Below are 19,502 nucleotides of genomic sequence, written 5' to 3'. Positions count from 1 at the left end.
AGAAGGAGGAGGCAAGTCTCCCCAAAGGGAGCTCTCTGAAAAAAGATACAACCTTAGAAATAGGGACAATTTGAGAAAACTTGACAGATATCAACATATTGATACACGTCCCTCTCGATCTTTTCAAACTTCCTCACAGAAATCGGAAAGAAGAGGACGGTCAGAACATAAAGAAGAGCATGTCAAGTCCAAAGACAAGGAACCTGCTCATCAAAGTTAAAAATTACAATTTCCCAGAAAGAAGGTAGCCAGTATTAAAGTAAAACATGCCAAGAATTCTGAGGACACAATTCAAAAAACGGAGAGTGGGCCCAGACAATCCTAGACAGCGCAGCAGAAGTGACCATAGCTCGCAAGATCCTGATGAATCTTCTGGAGACAGTGGACACAAATGAATATATTGAAGTGGAAACTGCAGACACCAGAGTTAGCGTGCCCCATAAACTATATGAAATAACATTACGTATAGAGGGAGAAAAAACTAGGAAAATAAAAGGTCTCTTCTGGGAGAATCTATTTAAAGGTTATGATATCCTTCTAGCAGAGAAAGACTGGTCACCAGAGTTTGTCAGGGAGTGCCCACATGGCGAAGAAATGATTATGCCTGCCTTCTCAAATCACATTCTAATTCATATAAAATACACATTTGCTAGAAAATGGGCAGTGGCCCAAGCCCCTGCATTATATAAAAATCATGTAGGATGGGATGAGGATTCTCCTCACCATAAAATCCAGTTAAAAAATAAACCTACTACACAGAGGAAGTATCCTAAGCAAGAAGCTAAAAAACAAGTCAGAGAAATCTTAGATCAACTTTAATACCAGGGGGTGATTGAAACATGCACCTCACAAATGAACAATCCTTTCTTTCCTGTCTCCAAGCCAGACGATTCATATCGTCTAGTTTTGGACTACAGACACTTAAACTCCTGCTGTGAAACTTTTGCAGTACAAAACTCACACAGTGCAGCACTAATGAATAACATTGTGTGCAAAAAATATAAAACGACATTAGATATTTCAAATGGTTTCTTCTGTCAAAACATAGCACCTGAAAGCAGATATTTGACCGCTTTCCCCAGCATGGGGACCCAAATACAATTTTGTCGTCTCCCACAGGGATTCAGCCCAGGATTATTTTCAGCCAGGGTAACAGAGTTACTACAGATATATGATGATGAGGCATTATCTTATGTCAACGACATCTATCTTACAGACGATGACCTGGAGACACACTTGAAAAGAGTGAACACCATCATACTTGGGTTCGCATCTGAAGGGTACAAATTCAACTTTAAAAAGTCACAAATTGCCCACCTAACAGTCCTATTTTTAGGATATGAATTATCAAGTGAGGGCAAAAGCTTAGCAGACAACTTCTTAGAAAAGTGTGCAGTACTCCAAGCTCCAAAAACGCTGAAAAACTTACAATCAATTCTAGGTTTCCTGAATTTCGGAAGAACATACATTCTAAATTATGCAGAGAGGGTTAAACCTCTCTACGAGCTAATAAAACCTGATTTTAAACCAATTAATTGGACTCAGAAACACACAGAAATTTTACAATCATTACAAACAGACATGTTAACTAAAACAAAACTGCAAACACGCGCAAACGACCGCAACCTTGTAATCCGAGTCATCCCAGGAAGATGCGGATTCACATACCTGACCTCTAATGAGGGAGAAACGGTACCAATAGCTTACAAATCACACTTGTACACACAAGCTGAAATGAAATTCAGTTCTACTAAAAAAATTCTAACTGCGGTTCAAACTGCTGTAGCAGAAAAAAGAGCCCTAGCCCAAGGGAAGAGCATATCTATACTAACAGCAGTATCAGCCCTTGAGGCAGTAACAAGACCAGGCATTCTAAATGCTAAAGCTCTAGATCCAAAATGGATACAATGGGAAAATTCTCTTGCAACAGAAGACGTGAAACACGCATCTGATCCGAAAATGAAAAAAACTAGAATATCTGGAATATGAAAAGGAATGTCCTCTGTCAATCGAAATTCTGCCTCTCGAACATTACACCTGTGTAATCTACACGGACAGATTTGCACAACACTACGTTGTGGAAAAACAAAATTACAATGCAGCGTGCGTGATTGTTAAAGGTCGCTGGCGCTTGGGTAAATTTAGACCGATGGTCATTAAAACTGAATCACTCAGAAACTATACAGCTCAGCGAGCTGAAATAAGATCTCTAAAGATGGCGCTTGAAAATGCCGATCGTGAATTCCCCACACTGATAGTGTGCGATTCGCATTACTGCGTCCAGTCTTACAATAATTCCATGCAGACCTGGATAAAAAACGGTTACAAAGATGAGACAGGTGCCACAATAAAACATAAAAAACTATGGGAACAAGTAGTTCTTTTGCAGAAAGAACTACGAAAGACTCACGTGATACATACGCAGAGTCTTCAACGTGATGGCGTTCACGTTGCAGGGAATTCATTGGCTGACAGAGCCACAGCGGCAGCTGATCACTCGCTTCCGTAGCTACAAAAAGCATACGAAAAAAGAAATAGACGGTGAAACGCTGCTAGCAGTAAAAGCCTCATTGAAAGGCAACTATGCAACATTACCTCTAAATTATCCACTCGGAAATACATACATAATTGATGCGAACTCCGTTCCTTTTGCTCAAATCCCTGGAGTGGGGGATAGAGTAATTCCAAACACGAACCGGAGAGTCTTCTTGATTCAAGAAGCACACATGGGATTGGGTCTGAGGCACCAAGAGATCCTGAAATCTCTAATAGAATTACAATCACGATTCTGGTGGCCGGGAATGAGCGTGCAAGTTTATAACTTTGCAATGGAGTGTCAGGACTGCAAAAGAGATCGCAGTTATGAACCGGACCAGATATCTCACTCTAACACAGGAAGACCAGCTGAGACACCTTTATTAGACAGCATTAGACTATCTATACGCAGGCGTCCGACCGGACAAATGCGGTCCCATAAATATTAAGACGAGATTCATTTGGATGTGGCCCCAGCGCTCGGCTGCGCCAGAACTGTTATAAAAGATTTGCGAGTCTTTATCGGCACATACGCAATTGGCATGCTACATTCTGACCAGGGCCCTGCGTTTAGCTCTCGGGCTTACAAGGAGGCCATGGCCAGCACGGGCATTGCATTGCGGTATTCTAGTCCATTCCATCCCGAGGGAAATGCGGTAGTGGAGAGAAAAAACCGTGACATAAAGCAATCTATAACAGCGAGGGTATTAGGTTCGGGTGACGGGTGGGTCAAACATCTAATAAGTGTCCAACATAGTCTTAATAATCTGCCAAGAAATTCTCTAGGAGGTATCACTCCGTACGAACTTTTGTTTGGTACAAGAATGATCATTCATGATCTCGATTGTCACACTTCAGTGGTGAAACAAAAAGCTTTTGATATCAAAGATCGTTTGGCTGTTTTACAGGACTTGAATGAAACAAGAAGAATTCTAAGTAACACAAAGCTAAAGCCAACGACCACTGAAGAAAAACCACCTGTCCCAGCAAGACCTGTCTGGATTCCAAAGATTGGGGATCTGGTCAGAGAAAAGATCGCGGTGAAAAAGGAATTTGGGCCTTCTTACAGAAAAGCAGTACCTGTCTTAGCTGTCAGCGAAACAAGATCAGTAGTACTACCGCCCCTTGCTGGTAAAAAGGAGAACCGAGTTGTATCAATCGACCTGGTAAAACCACAATCATGTGGCCAATCATAAGTAGTAGGCCCAGTGGACTCCCAAGAATGTAAATGTAAATGTATTTGAGCTTATATAGCGCACAGCTACCCACAAAGGGTTTCCCGGCGCTTGCTTAGGGAACCCGTCCTGGTATTCCCCTGTGAGATAACCCTCGGCAGGGTATCCACAAGGTGAAAGCCAGGCATCCCGCCGCGAGGGGCCGTTGTGGAGATTAAGCAAGCTATTGCCCAGAGTCGCAGAGTGTGAACCCGTGAGTCGAGAAGGCACCGGAGCGAGAATTATCGAGTCCGTGGAATTTTTGAGCCCAAGACCCGCCGAGGCGGGGAATTGAACCCTGGTCCAGGGCCGATCTCAGCTTCCGGGTCTGTCGCCTCTAACCCCTGAGCCACACTTCTCCACGAAATAGCAGAAGACCAAATCTTGCTACAATCCAAGAGGTTCCAACTGAGAGACTAATCACATTTAATAAACCTGCAGTGAATAAAAAAGGACTATGCAACAAAGCCATGGAACTTGTGCCTTTTGAAAACCAAATTGCAACAGTTCGTCAATAAACACCTGTCTACAATGATGTAGAAACTGAACATACATATCCAAAGATAAATGAAAATCCAGAAGCAATTCCACCAATTGACAGAACTGCATCTGGCTACTTTATCAACTTCGATGACTTTTCTGATGATCCAAGTGAACATGGAGACAAGCCAGCCAACAAAACTTTCAAAAAGAAAATTACAGAGCTCTTTCATCAACTTGGAGAAACATATCTGATTTCACCATGGATTGAATTATGGATTGTGTTAGGCGTACTTTCCCTCCTTCTGTGGCTCATCTTGGTTTTAAGTTTGGGTAGATTTATTGATGGAAAATATAGTACAATGGACACAGCAAGTCAGAACATCAACTTGGTCCTGAAACCACACAGATCTTCTCACATCAAAAAACGAGAACTATCATCAGTGAACATCACAGCAAATCCTATACCTGGGGGTATAGCATGGGACAAAACTGATTATGAAATCTATGGCCCGGTTGAGCTTTTGAGATATCCACATCAATTCAAGATCTCTTTAAGTGACTTTGTATCACCTAGTACTTTCTCTGTAGATTGGGACTTTGAAAATATTAATAATATGATGTCAGATTTAGAAATGTCAGCAAAATTTACAGAACATGATTATTTACAGGGTTCTTCGAATTATGAAGAAATGTATTGCTTCAATCACTTTGGGCATCATTATCTGCATAAATCTGCTAATCCTAGAAATGTTTTCAGTTATAATCAGTGGGAACATTGTCCAACTCCGCCAAAAGGCAGTTCAAAAACATTTTATGAAAAATTCCCATACTTCTCAGTGTTTAATATCACTAATCCAGAAACTTTTCATTTCAAAATGTTAAATAAGACCGGAATGAAAAACATGTTGACATATACTAAACTGATTTATTCTGAAAAATGTTATGAAAAAATGTCTACATTTGGTTTTGAATTTTGGAAAAATAACATTGAAACAAAAACCATCTGGGGTACAAAAGTGTGGCAGGTACAAGGTTTAGAATCATTATTTAGAGCCTGCATGATCCCAGAACAAATAATGTTCCTGAATGACAGACAACCTGTCTTGGCCTAGCCAAGATAAAAGATTTAAACAACCCGTATATACCACAGCCTATGCCTGATAAAACTACAGATGAGGGGTTAGACTTGTCCCATATTTTAAAACAAAACAGAACTATTCCTGATTGGAACAAATGGTTGATCTGGCCCACAGACACTAATAACTGTCAAGATAGATTCCTGAACAAAACACAGGGGTTCAAATAGAACAGGCCAGACCCAAGATATTTCCAGAGACAACATCCAGGGATAATTACAACATATAGTGTAGGAAAACTATGCCTCTAATGGCTACAGAAATCCACACTACCCCAAATTAAGCAACACTTAACTTTACTTAAAGAAGGTGCTGACTTGCGAGATTTCATAATGGGACCACGCAAACAGCGTCAAAAACGTTTCCTATACGCCGGTATATACGCAGTTTACAATGAAGCTTGGAAAGTAACACAAATTGAAACTGCAGAAAAAATACGAGAAATTGATCGTATTCATTTGGAAAAATCACTTTCTGTAGTGGACAATGGGTTAACGACTCTGTCCTCCAGAATATATTCACTGGACAGCATTGTATCATCTGCTATTGATATAATAGAACAAGATATGCTAATGTTACAACATGGTCAATCCCAACTGCGTTCTATTGTACAGCTAGGCCGGACGTTACAAAACCTCCGTTCAGGCTACGTGCCATGGCGTCTAATCAACACAACGTCATTATTTTCTATCTTTAACCTTACTGATAGACAAATCTCGTTGGCACAAAAAGGAGCAGACTATACGGTGCTGAGCATTGAAAAACTAGAAAAATTACCATTGACAATGTCAGAACGACCGGTCATTGAATGGATAATACATGGCACCATTACAACCCCGATAACAACGTTTCAGTTTCAATACTGCCAAAAGTATATACCAGCAGGCCTGTATGAAAGGTTGGGTAAAGGATACATCAAGTCAACCTGGAATTTGCCTTATACACATAGATGTTATAGTGAGGGGAAAAAGAGGTATTTCTTAGTGGTAACAATTGTAAAAAATCACTAAGGGGTACACTTCTGTGTCAAGGTATTAACTTGCATGGAGCCTGTGAAGGTTCATCAAACAACCTTTAATGTCATCTGCACGGCACCCCTGCTACACAGATGGAGCCCTTTTTCAGACAACTTTCCAACGGTATCTACGTTATAATAAGTGACCACAGCTGTTGTGGCATGATGCCAGGAAAAGCCTATCTCGTGAGCGTTACTTCCAGGGTCATTTGTTGTATGCAAGTATTGTATCCAAACAGCAATCCAGACATGGAGGCAGCAATATGGCCTTCTGTGAATATCTCTTCTATTCGAATTGATACTTTAAGCAGAATGAAGTCTATTCTTTTACAGACAACTGTGTCTTTCACCTCGTCCAAAGAGACGTATGATCTGCAAGTTGCATGGACAGTGGCAGAGATACATACCCTATTATCGACAAATTGCCCCGTGCATTTCGTAGAAATGTTAAGCCAAATCTTAAACATGCCAGATACCAGTGGCATCGCACATGTATTTAAGACAATTTTTTCGGAACTGTTAGCACCCTTTGAAACAGTTCCGGGCATCTTCCCGAATTTTGTGCATTCTTTTTTCGGTGCCCTGCCTCTTATTTTGGGACTCGTAGCAGGAATTTTATTTTTGTTCCTTCTGCTCCGATATGGCAAGCCAAGTCACAGAAAAAACTGAGGCTACGATGGAAGAAACGATCTAGCAATACGATACCAAGAACGTATCACTAAAGTCCTTGGATTGGCCCGGCTAAGAGATCTGAATACTACCTGGTTTCTTTCATTCAGACCAATCTGGCAAGATTGCATCTTACCTGTGCTTCGATGTCTGCTATGCAGAGAAGAATGCGTGTTGGACGTCTGTCTTACACTACCATCAGCAGTACCAATGGATATTGATGCTTTGCTTGGTTCGGTAACGGCTCATGCAACGTGTTTTCCCCAGCGGCTACCTATTCTGATGACGGCATTCGTTGAGACTTCACCATTACAATTAGGTGGCGGTGAAGTACGAGATGAAAGCGGTACCACACAGGTACAACCTTCTGTGACCATTGCTGATCTAAACACCGATGATGGCAATGCATCGCATGTATGCACTATTTCCGATTTCTCTGATTTGGCCCAACTTTCACCTACTGTTGTAGACAAATTTTTTGCCGGCCTATCTGAGGCACTGTTCTCGCCTAACAACGGGAATAATATTTGAAATAGCGAGCACACAGCGTCCCCTGAACTTTGAATTCGGCCTTCAGTTTTGATAAACAGCACTTCTAAAAAACTATTTTCTTCCCGAAAGCGAAATTATTTTTTTCCAGTTCCCAAAATATTTACCTTTTTTTGGCACATGGTACTCTGCTTAAAGTAGAACTATTCATAGAGAACAGAACTTCTATTTTTAGAGACTCTAGAGACATTATTTTGAATCAGCCTCTAGCACATGTACAATATGTGGTGAAATGGTCTCGACCTTCTCTTCTGTATTAAGAGCCATTTCATAAACGTAATTTTCCTGATTCATTCAGTCAACATTCTAAATGAACAAAAACTATGCATTTTCTGAATGATACCACTGCTTGAAAACGTACAGTATAATACTTATTTTCGTGTATTTATACCATTTCAAATGCATTTTATGTATTTTGGGGTGGGCTGGAAAACACATGCATACTTATATGTTTATATATTGCTTAGTATTTGGTAATGATGGACATTATACGTGGAGTGGGTGTTGTGAACGTATCTAGGACCCTAATTAAATATTCCCGATTCATGCCCTTATGTGGTTAAAACAAATGATATCCTTATAAAGGCATAAGAATCATATCCATATTTAGTCATAGCCAATGCAGTCCAAATACGGCAAGGCTACTTCCCTAGACTCCTAGAAAGTACAACGCGTCTTTAAACAAACCAAGCCTCCAGCAGCCCGGGAATTCCCCCTGCTTCTGTTTTGATTTGTTCTAGAACTCCTGAGAGTCCTGAAAGAACTGACAGTTCTTAGTGACAGTTCTTAGTGACGTCTTATGTCCAACCTTACGTCAAACTCGGCACCTTCCAGGTATAAATATACCAGCATTTGCTTTAAGCAACACACGGTGGTTTGGAGCAGAGCGGCTATCTACTTACCCAAAGCCCAGCTGATGCGAGTGCCGAAGGAAGCCGACCCTCCCATTTGACGCACTGAGAGAGACGCTGTCTATTCTCCTGCCGAGAAATCCAGCTCTAGTTTTTCCAGTCACCCTTGCGGGTTGCTGGGAGATCGAGTCCTGAGAAAGAGATACAAGACCTCCTTCATTCTAAAACCAAGGTACGGAGCTGATTAGATCCTCAGGGAATTCTTGATTCAGATTCTTGGCAAAACTAACTTAACTTAAACTGCAGCTCACTTACTCCTTCCCACGTACTAGGCTTAGGTTAGGTACACCGGGGTAGGCGTATTTTAGAAGCACCAGTTGAGTACATTTAGTCATCTTTTATCATTGTATGTATTGTATATATTTTATCCGTTTTAAGTATCATATGGCTCAGAAACCATATAAATGCTTTTACAGTCTTATTTCATAATACTCCTTTTACTGTACGCACTTTACTTTATGACAAGAAATGCAATTGTGGCAATTCACTTCTCTTGCATGAGAAAGAGGACTGCTCAATAAATAACAACTTTTATTGAAAACGCCGTCTCTCTATTTCGCTGCACTCTGGTGAAACTAAGCATGCCCGATTGACTGAGTGAAACAGCTATCTATTGTTTTCACACGAATCTGGAGATATACTCCTTATTCTGGAGGGAGCAAAGTTGTCATGTTTATGTGGTTGTCAGAAGCTAATCCCTTCTTGTCTATTCAGGAAAGTTAACTCATTCCTGTTCACTCGAGAAAGTTTCTAGTGACCTCTGAGCTAGCTGGCATTCATAATTAAGTCTAACATATTCAATAGAGACCTAGTCGACCTCAGTCCTACGTCTAAACTATCGTTTATGTTATTCCAATGCGCAGAGCCTATTGGGAATATAGGAACTACACTACAATACAGCCACTCGCACACCCACTCACTGTCCTATACAGCCACACTCACACCCAGTCACACACCCATTCAGCCACTCACACACCCATTCAGCCACTCACACACCCATTCAGCCACTCACACACCCATTCAGCCACTCGCACACCCATACAGCCACTCACACACCCACTCACACACCCAGACAGCATTCACACACCCATACAGCCATTATAACATCCATACAGCCATTATCACATCCATTATCACATCCATACAGCCATTATCACATCCATACAGCCACTCACACCCATACAGCCACTCACACCCATACAGCCACTCACACCCATACAGCCACTCACATCCATACAGCCACTCACACACCCACCCACCCAGCCACTCACACACCCTCTGACTGACTTATTCAGCCACTCACACACCCACTCGCAAAGGTTACAGGTTACAGTTGGGAAATTCACTAAAAACAAACAAAGGTTACAGGGACGTTATAGTTGGGCTCAGATTTCACACGCACAAAACCATAGAAAGTCAGCAATTCTAGTTACCTGAGCTCTCTATAACTTACACCCCCACAATGCACTGATTATAACCTCATATATTACACCAATCATGACTTGATCGTGTTTTTTTCGATAGATAGATAGATAGATAGATAGATAGATAGATAGATAGATAGATATATGTGGGTATGTGTATGTGTATACACATACACATACATATACATGTATGTTTGCATAGTATTCTCAAATGTTAAAAAAATGTATATAATGTAATGTAAATATTATTATTAATTGTTGCACTATATATATTTATATAAACACCTATACACACATATATATGTGTGTGTTTGAGTATTTATATAATGTAGATCTATTGTATTAAATATCAGTGGAATTTATTTAATATACATCATATTAAATGTATATATTAAAATATTTAACATTTACCACTTTAAACTCTATATGAAAAATCAATATCTTTGTATATTTTTGGATGATATTAAAATGGTATGTTTTAACTGACATTTTCTCCTAATTATAATATCCCTTTAACTTTATTTTTTTTATTATATACACACTCTCTCTCTCTCACACACACACACACACACACACACATACACACAAATACCACTGTCTAGTTATACATACTTCGTTGTTTCCATATGAAGAGCATTTTTGTGTTTACTAACAACTCCTGTGTTGTTTGACGAATTGTCGCAAAACTTTACCAAATAAAAATTCATCCAGCTCATCTCCTTCCTTGAAAGTTTCAGGGTAATCCATCAAGCAGGGCTGAAAAAAGGGGGAAGTCATAAAAACAGTTTTTCCCCCATGCAGTATCCATAGAGAAAATTGGACAATGATAGCGTAAAAGCGGCTGAACAGAATTACACCAAAGCTAGATCTTTACTCAGAAAGCTTGCTTTTTGTGATTTAGTGTAAATCTGTTAGGTCATTTTACAGATAATAAATATCTAGTCCTTGTGCAGCGGGGGATAGTCAACCCCCTAACCCCACCACCTTTCCCCCTCCCCAATACCGACCCTGTTGCATATGGCCAAAGGAGGTTGGCCGCAGACATATCATAATAATATATTACTTTATGAGATAAAATACATAGAAGTTCACAACAAAGGTTAAAGTGGTGTTGGATGTATGTAAGATAGTATGATTTTTATTTTTCATAGAATATACTTAGAAAAGCAAAGGTTAAAGCGGAGTTAAAGAGGTGTCATATGTTGGTCTTTTAATAATAAAATAAATTACAGTTTTAAAACAAAAAAACTAACCTGAGTGCTTGGGTTTTGCTTGAAGTGGTTAAAAAAGTTGGTATATCTGAATGGTTGGTCCCACAAGAGTTCCAAGGTACAGAATCCACAGGAGTTCCAAGATACAGAAAATTTAAAAAATAGAACCTTCTGGTTCACTGATTGAGCTTTTTTATCCTGGTGGCCATTTCAGTATTGCACCAATCCGATTAGCTGTCCATAACCGAGAAGAAAATGTTTCAAGTGGCGTTACATATTTTGGGGACTTTGTCCCTATGTCCTGAAAAAGTTTTGAAAATAGGGTACAAGGGGACTGGGTTGGGACACACTGACCTGCATGCACTTGTGTGGGGGTGGGGGGAGGTCCACAGTTGACCCCTAAGGGGCAAAATTATTTATTTTTTCGTACCGTAGGTATCTTGGTACTCCCATAAGACCCATTGGGGACCTCAAGTAAGTTACTGGGGTGTTCCAGTGGGAGTCACTGCTCAAGCTGTAATCCCATGGTACTGTGGTGTCATGCAAGCTTTGCCAAGGAAGTTTGCATGGTACCGAGGTAGCAAGGGGTTGAAACTTGTGTGGTGGGTATCACGTATCAAAAAGTAAATATTTAAAAGACAGAAAATGTGGGTGGTACGTGCTTGGTGAGGTTGGGTGGAGGTGTACAACCCCCTCCATTTGATGGCTGAAAGCTCTCCGTAGCAGGGTGTTTGGCAAGCTCAGGTGGATTAATTGCATGTCCAGGCTAGAGGCCAGGCCCTGTGGCCATCCCACCATTGCGCACAGCCAAAGATTATGTGCCAATGCACGGTTGGGTGTTAGTACGCAGAACACAAGTCAAGGCCCTCGGTCAATAGCTGGGACTTGGGCTCCCGAAGCCGTGTTGGGCGCAATGCCTGACCAAAAGCCAGGCCCGCTTCCAAACTCCTGCTGCGCACTGCCAAAGGCCATGCGCAGCGTGGGTGTTCACTGAATAGGATAAAAAAAAACACAATAATTCGCAGAAAGAAATAGCTAAAGTGACGTTATAGTTAAATATAGTAATAAGATCTTAGCTTTTGTTTAAAAAATGTCAGGAACTTGGTTTTGAACTAATATTTTTCTTATAGAAGCATGTGCATACCATATTTAGGCAGCAGCATGTTTTGTTCCTTCTTTTATTCTTTTAAGTTACCATACATCTGCTGTTGAGTGTATGTGTGTTTTATTGTGGTTGTGTAAGAGGGTGAATGCTAGTTTGATTTCAGTGGATGAATGGTTGCATGACTGCTAGAGTAGGGTTGCCACCGGTATTTTAATGTCCCAGTCGATACAAAAGTCAGCAAAATTACCTAAAGCCGGTATTTTTAACCCTTATCAGTACATACTTCAAACAGCAAATATAAATAATAAGTACTTTTAAATGTGTCCTAGATCTGCATTGACTGGCTAATAATTAAAGTGAATAACGGCCTTTACAGACTGTTAAAACAATAACAAATAGATGTACCGTTTCTCTTGGAAAGGTGGAAACCCAGTGCTAGAGTGAGTGACAAAGTGCATGTTGGAATCCTTACTGAGTACGAATAACACATCAAATACCATTTGTAGAGTGACTGGTTACACCAAACTGTGTGTCCCTGCACTCGAATCTAAACATCAGACAGGAGAAAAGGTAAAAAGACAAAGCAGAATCTAAACTAAAAGCAGAGGCTTTGCAGCTCCTGCGATGCAGGAAGGCCTCCAGCCCTTCTGGTACCTCCTAACCTCTAGTGGATCCCATTTAGAAGAAGTCTAGTCTACATCTGTGAGATATCGGAGACTCGGGGGGCCCCTCTCCACATTTTGCGGGTGGCAGAGGAGGGGGGCATTATTTTATGTGATACCACTCATTGCCTCAACGTTAGTAATTACCGATATTTCATTGCTCATGATTGATCTGAAAAACGCAGCAGATCTAAACAACTGCTTAAACCTTTGGGCTTGCCCAGATGGGAATTAAACGAATAAGCATAAACAGGCAGAATTTTTATAGGAAATTGATTTCCTCGTCGTACACATCACCCACGTTTGTGGGCACTGGTAAATGTGTTACAAACATGTTTGGTGCAGGGTAGCAGGCTGTCCTAAGCAGTAATCAACATGCTCGTTTGATTTAGGCCTCATTTGGGAGTTTTTCCTATGGGGTTGGGACTTGCTGGACCTACTGCTTCTTCGTTATTTTGTGTGAAATGCTGAACTGTAAATAATCTATTTTATGTTAGAAAAAAAACCTTTTTTCGTCATACCCTCTGTGTTATGTTTCCTCCTTAGGTGCGAAATGTCAGGTGTATTAAATGCCATAAGTGGGGCCATGTAAACACAGACCGAGAGTGCCCGTTATTCGGTCTTTCAGGAATTAATGCAAGTTCTGTTTCCACCGATGGATCAGGTAGGCACAAAATGTTACAGATTTTTATTGGTTTAAATTAATCTTAAAACGATCATGTTGAGTACTTTGTCAATTTTGAAAACACAACGATTTACACCGCATAAATAAGCGTCAAAAACCACAATGCCAGGGGTTGTGGAAGTGACATCACACTCCCTTTGATCTTCAATTTCACTCACACACACTTGCTCACACAGACACATACACTACACACACTTTCTGACATAAACACACACACACACACTAGCATGCACACAACATTCATTTAAAAGCATTTTTTACCTACCTAAGCTGCCATGAAAGGCCATATTCCATATAATTATACTCCATTATTTTTTTTATTACAATAATAGTGAATATTGAAACATTATTACTGAAGTATACAAAAAGTAATGAAAAAAAGCTTGAATTCATCTCAGTCACTGGTAATTACTCGGACTGATTGCCAGTGGCTGAGATCCATTCAAGCATTCCATCCATCACTTTGTTTTTTGATGCCCTACATGTGACTGGTGTGCCCAGACTTGGGTCATGTGCTCATTCACGCTATACCTGGCTAGTGAGCCCATAATAAGGGCGAAACCAGTCCTGGGTTGCTTGTGTTCCGGTTCAAGAATGACGTGGCCTGGCAGTTCAGGCTGGACTGTTCTATGAGAAGAATATTCAAAAGTGATTTGCATGTCGCTGGATCCAAACTGAAGTTGCATGGTGGACAAAAAAAGATGCATTGGAATGTGGCCCGACGGCTCGCCATAGGCTGCTATTAATTCAAGCATTACATAACATAACATAACGTGCATTTGTAAAGCGCACCTTCACCCACAAAGGGGCATCTAGGCACTGAATAACAGATGTTTGTTACCCAACTCAATAGTACACATTTTATCGACCTCAGTAAGGATGAAAGGCTGAGTGGACCCGCTGGGAATTGAACCTGTGACAATGAGGTTGAACACAGGCCCTGCAGTAGATGCATTAGTCCACTAAGCCACCAGACCTGGCATTGCTTCCATCACTTTGTTTTTTTTTTTTTTTTTTTTTCATATTATACAATCTTTATTGACATTTCTTAATCATACAAGCACATTTCCATAAACGTCTTTAAACTATAATCATCTCCAGTCGTAATTAATCAAAGCACTCAATATTTCATTACATACACGTCAGCCCATCATGTCCCAACAATACAACAATAGTTCAGGGAACGTTGGTCTCTGCGCAATCCCCCCTCAGTTGGGGCCTCGTACCCTGTCTTCACACTGTCTTCACATCTGGGCTTTCCACCACTCACGAGCTGTCATCTGGGACCCCGGGTGCATGAGGCGGATCGCAGATGTTCCCCCGGGACTCATTCCATCTTCCCCATATTTTGGACAACTTTTTGGAGCAGCCTCTGTGAGTATATACCGCTCTTTCTGCAACCATAGCCATGTCCATGTCCGTTCCCCATTGCTGCAATGTAGGCGGTGATCCTGAGCCCCAGTTTCTGGCTATGTTTCATTTTGCAAATGTCATACCTAGTAAAGCCCAGTTTTGCAGTGCTAAATTGATGTCAGTGGGTTGCCAAATGTTCAGTAGGCAGCACCGGGGGTCCCGTTGAACCTCTGCCCCTCCCACCTCCGATATTTCTGTCATTACCTGGTCCTAATAGGATTGTATTTTGGGGCATTCCCACAGTATGTGATAAAATGTTCTGACTTGCCCACATCCTCTAAGACAAAATGGATCTTGTGCGTGTCCGAGTTTATGTAGGATGGTGTGGGAGTAGTACACCCGATGCAGCACTTTGAGCTGTATCAATTTGATGGGATTGCCCCTTCCCGGGCCGACGCCAGCGCATCAAGCCAATCGGAATCCTCTAGGTCTCCCAGGTCTGTTTGCCATTTTCCTCGCAGAGTCAGTGTGTGGTCTGGTTGATTATTCACCAGCTTGCGATAAGTTTGTGAGATGGCTTTTTTTATCCATGTAGTCTATGAGAATCCTGTCCTCCAGAGGTGAGGACTCTGCCAATCGGTACCCTGGGGAATTGCTCTTTGGAGAGCGTGTCTAATTAGAATGTATCAATAATGTTCAGTGTCTCCCATATTATATTTATCTTTTAGTGCTTCAAAAGTGAGGATCCCCCCTCGCACCCACAGGTCTCCAATTTTAGTGATACCTATGAGGTCCCACTGTCGGAACCCTTTGGTGTTTACTAGGGTGCCCAGCCGCCGTATCTCCCAGATTGGAGTGGCCAGTGTCAGTACTCCTTCCCAACCCAATGCCCTTTGCGCGGTGTGCCAGATGTTGATCGTGTGTGCGGTGGGACCTGTGAGTGTATGTTTCTTTTTGTTAGTGTAGAGGGCCTTCATCAATTTGTCAACAGGGAGCAGGGTCTGTCCAGTCTAAACGCCGGTTCGTCCTGGGGGACATGCAGCCACTGGTTTATGATCATTAGTTGCGAGGCCCAATAATAGAACTTTACGTTTGGCAGGGCAATGCCGCAGTCATACCAGCTATGTACCAGCTTGTGTTGCGCTATGCCTGGAGGCCCACCGTCCCATAGTAGTAAGGAGATCTCGGCCTCAATAGCCTTGAAATAAGAAGGAGGGACTGGGAAGGGGGTATTTTGAGGGCGTAGAGAATTCTAGGAAGCACCAACATTTTGAATAACGCAGCTCTCCCCAATAGTGTTAATGGCAGAGACCTCCAGTGTCCGACGTCCGCTCTGAGCCGTGCAAGGGGTTTTGTCAAGTTCTCTTCTATGAATACGCTGTCTTGCGGGGTTACGTATATCCCTAAATACTTGAAACCCCTGGTCGCAATTTAAAGCGAGCAACCCGGAGGGAGCTCAGGCGTGGGGCCATGCAGTACATATAGTAGCGATTTTGCCCAATTAATGGTGTATCCAGACATCAGCCCGTACGCCGTGAGGATTTCCATCAGGACTTTTAATGATTCCCCTGGGGATGTTATATAGATCAGTGCATCGTCGGCATATAACGAGAGCAGGTCCTCCCAGTCCGCTTCCCACCGAATCCCACGTATCCTTGGTTCCTGCCGCAGCCACGCCGCAAGAGGTTCCAGTATGAGGGCAAAGATGAGTGGCGATAGCGGGCAGCCTTGCCACGTCCCTCTCACCAATATGATCTCTCTACAGATATGGCCGTTCGCCACCACATGTGCCAACGGAGTCGTATATAGCAGCTTGACCCACCCGCAGAATTTGGGGCCGAACCCAATCTTTCGGATGACTGCAAATAGGAATGGCCCCTCAACTAGGTCAAATGCCATTGTGGCATCTAAGGAGAGGATGGCAGCGTCTTCCTCTAGCATGGGCATTCGGGCTAATACCCCATGCAGGCATTATAGGTTTAAGGAGGTGTTGCGACCTGGCATGAATCCTGACTGATCTGGATGCACTAACGTCCGAAGGTGCGGCTGCAACCTGAGTGCCAACGCCTTCGCGAGTATCTTTGCCTCCGCGTTTATTAGCGATATCGGGCAGTAGGAGGACACCATCGTCTCGGGCTTGCCCGGTTTATGTATTGCCACAATCGTCGCCACTCTCTGATCTCGGGGCAGTAGTCCCTGCATCTGGCAGTCATTATACATGTTTAGCAAGTGGGGCGTTATGGTTTTTGCTACCTTCTTATAGAGTTCCACTGGCAAGCCATTGGGTCCCATGGCTTTTCTCGCATGGAGGGCCGCTAAGGCCACCCCTAGTTCCTTGGCCTTGAGGTCTACCTCCAGTGCCTGCATGTCCTCCAATTGCAGCGCGGGCATTTCCACACCATCCAAAAATTCCAAGTTGTCTTCCACTGTGGCTGTCATCACTTTGTTTTTTGATGCCTCTTTAGCTGGAGCCTAATTTGTGTATTATGTTTCAAATCATCCTGGTACTGCGGGCCTGATTTATTTCTTCGGGGTAAGATGACTCCGCTGCAACTGCAGAGGTGTATCCATATCTCCAATCTAATCGTCTGCCCACCCGATTTCAATACCGGCAGACTTTGGCTGTAAACTTGGTGAAGCCTCCTCCATCTCCATGTTGGTTACACCCACGGAATAACTCCCACGGTGTGGGGGGGGCATTTTTTTTCAAGAAGTTACTCTAGCTTCAGGATGTTCTTTTTGAAAATACAAAAAATACGTTTGACGGACAGCTCCGTCATGTTGATGGAGCTGTGTGTCAAACTTTAAAAAGTATTGGCAGGAACTGCTGTAATGGTGGTTCCTGCCAATGCTTCAGAAATTACCTCTGGCTTGGCGGTCATTTCTAAATTTGAAGGGCTGGAACTCCGTCAGGGCGACTGAGCAATTTACACCATCGCCCTGACGGAGTAAACTTTGTTCAGCAAAATTGAAATCATCCCCTTAATCATGTTGCAATGGTTTCTTCATCTTGCATTCTCCTAGTGATTGGGCTTTTAAGTCTGAATCTGAGAAAGGCGATGACCATTCAATAAGTATAGTCTGAATAGTATCTCGCATTCCTTCCAGCCAAAGGAAAATGCAGTGTAGAGATTTCGTCCACCGCCCACAACTTCTTCAAATGTACACCCTCAGTACTCAGTGCTTCTGAATTGAAGGAGTGCCAGAGTTTTAGAATGCAGACGGGGAACGTCGTTTACGACGCAACTTTTAGCACGCAGTGCAATTACAACGCGGTTTTTAAATCGCATTCTATTACAACGCATGACTCTGGGGGGGGCGCTCAAGGATAGGGAATACTTTTAATTTACTATCCAACACCTTCCCTAATTTCAATGGGGACTGGTGTTGGAATAGTAAATTAAAATATTCACTATCCAACACCCCTTTGTATTATGCGTTGTAAAAGAATGCGTTATAAAAACCGCGTTGTTACAGCATGCGTGCTAAAAACATGCGTTGTAACAACGTACATCCAATCCAGACATATTAGTTTACCCATTTTCTTTTTTATTTAAATTCTGGGACATGTGCTGTGCCATTTAAGGGTCTTCCCCTAAGCTCAGTTTGATGGTTTTGCAATCTCTTAACACAAGTAGTTATTTTAAATTTTTGCAGGATTTTTCCCAATTTTTATGCTTCATTTGAGCATGTATGAACTGATTCATGACTGTTGAAGGGGCCGAAATAACCAAGTAATAAAAATGAATAGGCTGCATCTAATGTGGATTAGTTATACAGCAACGTCTACATTTTATGCGCAAGAAATACATTATCTGAAACTGGGCAGTTTACTAAATCCACAGGTGACTCAAATACAAAATGCAGCCTTTTCATGTACTGCAGAATGGCAATTGAGTAATATCTCAACAGTGAATAGAAAGAATTAGTCTTTTTTTCCTTTAAGGCAATTTGAGTAGATGTGGTTATCATGGGATAATCACACCCCTGGGGTACAGCCTTGTGTCTGTAATCTCCGAGGATTGTAATTATTTCATGATAACCACATCCCTTGGTGTTGTATTATTTTTCTTCTGAATTTCTTCGTTTCAAATACAAAGTAAGTTTCTTTGATCACTGGAAACTGTGGGAGCGTGCTAGGATGTTCACGCTGTGCGCGACTGTGAGACTTCTTTCTTGCAGTGGAATATCAAGCAATCAAAACTTCTTTAGTCTCAAAAGATTTGTGATCTCGGAGTGTTTTCATCAGTCAGCAGCAGAACAGTACGGCTAGATAATTAAGAAAAGGACTTCTTAGAATTAATGCACCTCTATATGCGCTCGTTTGTCATTACAGGCAGCAACACATATGGGCCAGTAATAAAACAGCTTTTGCAAATCAGTCTTGCACTCTGTCTTTATGCTAAAAAAATATCTTTGATTGATGAGGTTGAAACTTGCGCTTTAGGTAAAAAAAAAATGGGTTGGTGTTTGAAGCGTTTCTGTCGTTAGCAGGTAGTGTTTATTGTTTCCTTGGTTTGATGTACTTTGGAAATAAATGAACGTGGAAC

The 19,502-nt window shown here is 41.9% G+C and overlaps 1 protein-coding gene across 1 annotated transcript in view; it reads left to right on the top strand.

Moving 5' to 3' along the window:
- CIRSR (corepressor of RBPJ and splicing regulator) overlaps positions 1-19,502 on the top strand; it is a 197,100-nt gene that overhangs the window by 132,760 nt on the left and 44,838 nt on the right. Inside the window, exon 6 of the mRNA XM_086956153.1 lies at positions 13,461-13,578. Within this exon, the coding sequence (XP_086812279.1) occupies positions 13,461-13,578 (118 nt within the window). The remainder of the gene's footprint in view (positions 1-13,460; positions 13,579-19,502) is intronic.

The sequence above is a fragment of the Lissotriton vulgaris genome, chromosome 2_1, assembly GCF_964263255.1.
Source record: "Lissotriton vulgaris chromosome 2_1, aLisVul1.2, whole genome shotgun sequence".
NCBI classification, from domain to species: domain Eukaryota; kingdom Metazoa; phylum Chordata; class Amphibia; order Caudata; family Salamandridae; genus Lissotriton; species Lissotriton vulgaris.
This window is presented reverse-complemented; position numbering and strand designations above follow the sequence as displayed.